General features: G+C 42.2%; 1 protein-coding gene across 1 annotated transcript; it reads right to left on the minus strand.

Moving 5' to 3' along the window:
* Nucleotides 1–614: 614 nt before the first annotated feature.
* On the minus strand, nucleotides 615–4,687 carry COX7A2 (cytochrome c oxidase subunit 7A2). Its single transcript, XM_032788163.2, has 4 exons — nucleotides 4,579–4,687; nucleotides 2,370–2,459; nucleotides 1,367–1,451; nucleotides 615–835 (listed from the first exon to the last, which is right to left on the minus strand). The coding sequence occupies exons 1-4, from the start codon at nucleotides 4,594–4,596 to the stop codon at nucleotides 777–779; spliced, it is 252 nt and encodes an 83-aa protein (XP_032644054.1). The 5' UTR covers nucleotides 4,597–4,687; the 3' UTR covers nucleotides 615–776.
* Between the last annotated feature and the right edge of the window lie 952 nt (nucleotides 4,688–5,639).

Below are 5,639 nucleotides of genomic sequence, written 5' to 3' on the forward strand. Positions count from 1 at the left end.
TTTAAGAAAAAGCACCAAGACGACCAACCAGTGATGTGAATTTAACCGAAAAGAGTTCCTGCCATCACCACCACAAAAAAAAAAACGTTATATAATAGGTATACTGTGTTCCCTTGCAGGCTCAATGATGCTGTCTTAGCTTGGTGAAACAGTGAGAGAAAAGATACTTTCTGTTATTATTTTAAAACACATAGGAAATTCTACTCCTCCTGCAATATCTCAGTTTCTAGATACTTTAAACATGTTATTTTAAAACCAAAAAGCTTAACATATGGCTAATTAAACCTTCCAACTTGAATATTTTCTTCATTTCTGACCAAAGATAGTCATACTAAAAACTAGTTATTGATTAGAGGATTTTATTTTTCCTGTAAATTACTGTAAGGTCTTACTAGCTTAGACTTCAAATAAACTAGAAATCAAAGTTAGACACTTTTATACTTTTTACTGAACTCTTCCTTTCTTGCAATTTATATGCAAGATGAGTTCTGCTTAAGCAGAGCACATATCATAATGAACACAGCTAGTCACACTTAATAAATACACATTCATTGTTCGGAACCTGAACTCTACGTATGTAGACTGTGTTTGACAGATTCCCAAATTACACAAAATCATGTAAAAACTGCTTTATTGGTTGCAGTTAACATGTTACAATAAATATTGATCCCAAACATGAAATCAACCATTTATGACAAGGACAAGCAAGATCCCTGAAGAATTACATGAAATTGGACAAGCAGATGGTAATTAAGGAGGCATCTTGTAAACCGGAATCATTTCATTTTCTTGGGCATTGCAGCTACAAACAGCTCATAAACAGCATAGCATGTTCCTGAAATGGAAAGAGAGAAAAGATTAAGTTTACAGAAAGGTACACATACAAACTGAGCTGCAAGTTAGCCTTTGCTTTGCAAAATCTCATTCTTTGAGTATACAGGATCCAATTAAGAGACAGACCCGACCTAAACCTCCCAGCAAGTGAGGGCCTCAACTCAAGCTTCACTTGAAGCACTGAAAAGCTTTTATCAATGACATTTTACCTTTGCTTCTCTTTTCAGGAGCAGCTTTAGAGTAATTTTATAATGTGCGTTCTTTATTTTAAAAGATCAAAGCAAAGACTTGAAGTTGTATCTATATGTGGCGAGTACTCCTAACAGATAGGTCGAAACCGAAACAAAGCTTAAAGTTTTTAATTTACGCTGTACTAACACTTTGCTTGGCCTTATTATGGAGTGCATTTAACATACTTTACACGCACACAATTGTACAAGAGACTTACCATTCACATTTTAAAAGACAACTACTTTTCAGGTTACCCAAGAAATGTAACTGTTTAATAATACAGTTTTCTATCAAACCTTACCAAAAACTGTTAGAGCCATGGTGGTTCTATACAGCAAACCATCTGCTAGTCCACCCTTAAGATGCACTGGCATTCCATTATCCTCCTAATGGAAATAAAAAAAAACAGGAACATGAATAATCTTGTGTGCATGCTGTTCTTAAGTTGTTTATTTTAGATATTCTAAATTTACCAAATTTACAAATAATTTGTTTTTGAGGGCTGGGCAGTCATATCATTCTTTCCAAATACTGTTAGTTTTCATTATTTTTGAAGAATCCTTTCTAGCCAGTATGTTCCAACATATTTTTTAAGTCAATAACTTGAAAAGAGTCACTTTTTTTTTTTTTTGGCACCAAAAGTTAGATACTACATTCTGATAAGGTTATTTGGAAGTTGCAAATCTCAGGAGCTTTCATTTAATTATATCAGTACATTATGCTAATATAGCATCTTTCATCCACAAAATAAGCACTACTTACATATTTACAAAAACAATGAAGAGTCCGGTGGCACCTTAAAGACTAACAGATGTATTTGGGCATAAGCTTTCGTGGGTCCAAAAGCACCTTTTCAGATGCCTGGAGGCCTAAGTATTTGTTTTCGCCCACACATTTTCTACTTTTCATCTGTTCTATGAACACACTTTTCCTATTTGGAACTATTTCATTTATCCCATCAGAAGGATATTTCAAGAAAGTGAAACAAAGTCATATATTTTAAAACCATGTAGCATTATCACTTAAGCAGTCAGATTGTACAACAGTTGACAAGTCAAAAGATGCACCTTTTCCTCCTATGTGCAAAGCATTTCAATAATATGAACACTAATCTTAGTGAATTTGAAACATATTAGTTTTACAAGTTATTCCCCATTTAAAATGTGAAAGTAGATCTTTTCTCTACGTATGCCTCTAAATTATCTAATTAAATGCTAGAATCAAACTGCACAAAATATCAATACATTCTATCAAAATCTTTTCTATTCCAATAAAATTACACATTGATCATGCCTATTCAATACCTGAAAAAGCTTCTGCTTCTCCGGAACTCTGTTTGCAATCTGTCTGCGTGAAGCAGTGCTTATGGTCCTCTGGGAAATTTGCCGAAGAGCCTACAATTAGAACATATAGTACTTAAAAAAGGCATACTTCTTACTTCTACTTATCCACGGTGAAGTGAAAAAGAGTTTTCCTAACTATTTACAGCCTACACATATTTCTAGAATTACAATGCTGAGGGGGTCTTAGCTTTCTGAAACTCAGGAAATGTGTAATACTAAGATTAGTCAACTGGAGGACTCAAGTTTTATGGAAGAGATTCAGGGGTTTTGTTGTTTGTTTTATTTCCATTCCAACAAACTATTACTGTTTAACTGTTAAAAGCAGAAGCTATAGTTGCATGCCCTCTGTTCCTTCTCTTCTATGCCAAAGATCAGGCTTATGCCGCAGCACTAAAGAAAAACAACAGTCTTGACCAGTTTCATTTTGTTGTGCTGAGTCATGAGACTATACAAGCTTAGTATCAGAGGGGTAGCCCTGTTAGTCTGGATCTGTAAAAGCAGCAAAGAATCCTGTGGCACCTTGTAGACTAGCAGACGTTTTGGAGCATGAGCTTTTGTGGATGAATACCCACTTCGTCGGATGCATGTCATGCATCCAATGAAGTGAGTATTCACCCACGAAAGCTCATGCTCCAAAACGTCTGTTAGTCTACAAGGTGCCACAGGATTCTTTGCTGCCTTTACAAGCCTAGAATCTCATTTAAATTACCATAGCTCTGCCAGAAAAAGTTACGCTAATTGCAACAATTTTATCTTCCTTACAGCTTTCTATTAAAGTCACCTTCCAAATGATCTCAGCCCAACATCTGATCAAAATTCATTTAGCCGTTTCTGAGTTAGGTACTCAACCATTCCAGCCTTGACAACTGACCACAAATCATTGCTGATCCCCTTACATAATAGGGGTGGAGTGACAGCCCAGCATTACAATGGCTCAAATTATTTATCTCCCACAGGGCTCAAAGAGTGGTAATATCAACTGCACCTTGTCCCCCAAAATACACCTGAAGTCTCAGATCTATCCTGTATTCCCTCATCTTCAAGAACATGTAGGATCTCTAGAAGAGAAGGCAAGATACCAAGATTACGTCTACCTCATTAAACACCCACAGCTGGCCTATGTCAGAAGACATGGGCTGCAATGCTATTTAATTGTGATGTAAATGTTTATCTATTTGCTACAATTTCTCTAACTGTAGTGTCTGCCCTAGTTGGCAGTTTGAGACCTTGACCCAGCAAGTGCATCCCCACCAATAAGCTGCCTAGATGGCAAGATTCCTCCAGGAGAACGCAGCTTACAAAACTCAGAATTAAATGTGTGACAGATTGAGATAATGCAAGAGGATGTCCGCATAGAATGAACTTCCAAAAGAGTCATGTCCAGAGTCTTTCCATCTTCAGCAGATGATGCAAGACCCTCCCTCCCTTTTGATAGAGCTTTTCCACTACAGACCTTCATGTAGATATTTAATTTACCTGGGCAACCCATCCCATACCAATGGAGCCACTCAGAAAACCCTAACATTAATAAGCAAAGAGGGGACAATATATGCTTTCCCACTTTTAAGACTGAAGACTATTTAACCCTTAAAAACTTGTGCCTAAGCATCACTAAGGAGGAATGACCATTTGAAAACTTTATCTACTGGAATCATAACGGATTAAAAATTCACTGCTAAGTCGGTCTTGCCCGTGATACTACGGGGCAGGGCGCTGCACCCAGGTTTTGTTTCTCAAACATTCACGTCAGCTCATCGGGCAGCTGCAGATCAAAAAGCAAAGACAACAGGCTGCCTGCATACGTCCCAACTGTGGCGTTTCCTGCTGTCTGACGCTGACAACAAGGTCGGGCGGACACCACCACGGGCCGAGGGAAGAGCCAAAGGGACCCTGCTGCACCCTAGCAAGGCCCTTCCTCCGAGCCGCCAGCTCCCCGGGGCGCGCCGCGCCGGACCCCGGGCCGTCAGCAGGGCCCCCAGGCCGCTCACGATAAGGGACATGGGGCAGGGCTCCCCTGCAGCCCTCGGCGCGCCAGGCCGCTCGCTGCCCTCCGCCAGAGGCGCTCCAGGAACAGCCCGCGGCGCGGCCTGGACGGCTCCGGGGCAGGGGACGCTGCGCCGGGGAGCGGAGAAGCGCGGGGCCGAGCTGCCCACCTGCCCGGCCCGCTCACCAGCAGGTTCCGCAGCATCTTGCCTCTGGTCCCTTCACCTCGCACCGGGAAACAAGGACACCGGAAGCGGAAGCCGCTCGCCTGGGGCTGGCCACCTGCGGAAGCGCACAGCTGCTATAGAGAGGAACAGGAGGTGGCTGGAGCGGCTCTACCAAACTCATAGAGCGCCGCTAGTCATGTGGTACCCGCCCTCGGCTAGGCCTCCGGCCTCCGACGCCTGCGCAGTGCAGAGTGGAGTGTAGTGGGGTGGGATGGGCGTTCCCTACTCCTGCCGCCACCTGAATAGTGAGGATTAGTTGAAAGTCCCAAAGGCCCATCAACTTTTCCCAAACGTGGTTTGCAGCTTGTTCAGGGTAAGCCCGTGGGAGTCCTGAGATGCTGTGTTTACCTTAGTGTTGGAAGTGTGGCTGCTCGCAGCTCCTAGTGGCCGCGGTTCGCTGGTCCCGGCCAATGATGCGGGCCAGGTCACTGCTTTGTCCAGGACCGGAGCTGCGAGCGGCCGTACCTGCGGACACTGAGCTAAACAAAGAGTTTTGGGGCCCGCCAGAGGCTTACCCTTAACAAGCCGTGAACCAAGTTTGGGAATCCCTGAACTTCAGACCATTTCTCCAGTTTGTCCAGATCATTTTGAATTTTAATCCTATCCTCCAAAGCACTCGCAACCCTTCCCAGCTTGGTATTGTCCACAAACTTCATAAGTGTACTGTCTATGCCAGTATTTAAATCACTGATGAAGATACTGACCAGAATCAGACCCAGAACTGCAGGACCCCGCTTGTTATGCCCTTCCAGCATGACTGTGAACCACTGACAACTACTCTCTGGGAACAGTTTTCCAGCTAGTTTTGCCACCACCTAATAGTAGTTCCATCTAGGTTGCATTTCCCTAGTTTGTTTATGAGAAAGTCAAAAGCTTTACAGAAGTCAAGCTATATCACACCTACCACTTCCCTCCTATCCACAAGGCTTGTTAGTCAAAGAAAGCTATTAGGTTGGTCTGACATGATTTGTTCTTGACAAATCCATGTTGACTGTTACTTATCACCTTATTATTTTCTAGG

The sequence above is a fragment of the Chelonoidis abingdonii genome, chromosome 3 (assembly GCF_003597395.2).
Source record: "Chelonoidis abingdonii isolate Lonesome George chromosome 3, CheloAbing_2.0, whole genome shotgun sequence".
Lineage (NCBI taxonomy): Eukaryota > Metazoa > Chordata > Testudines > Testudinidae > Chelonoidis > Chelonoidis abingdonii.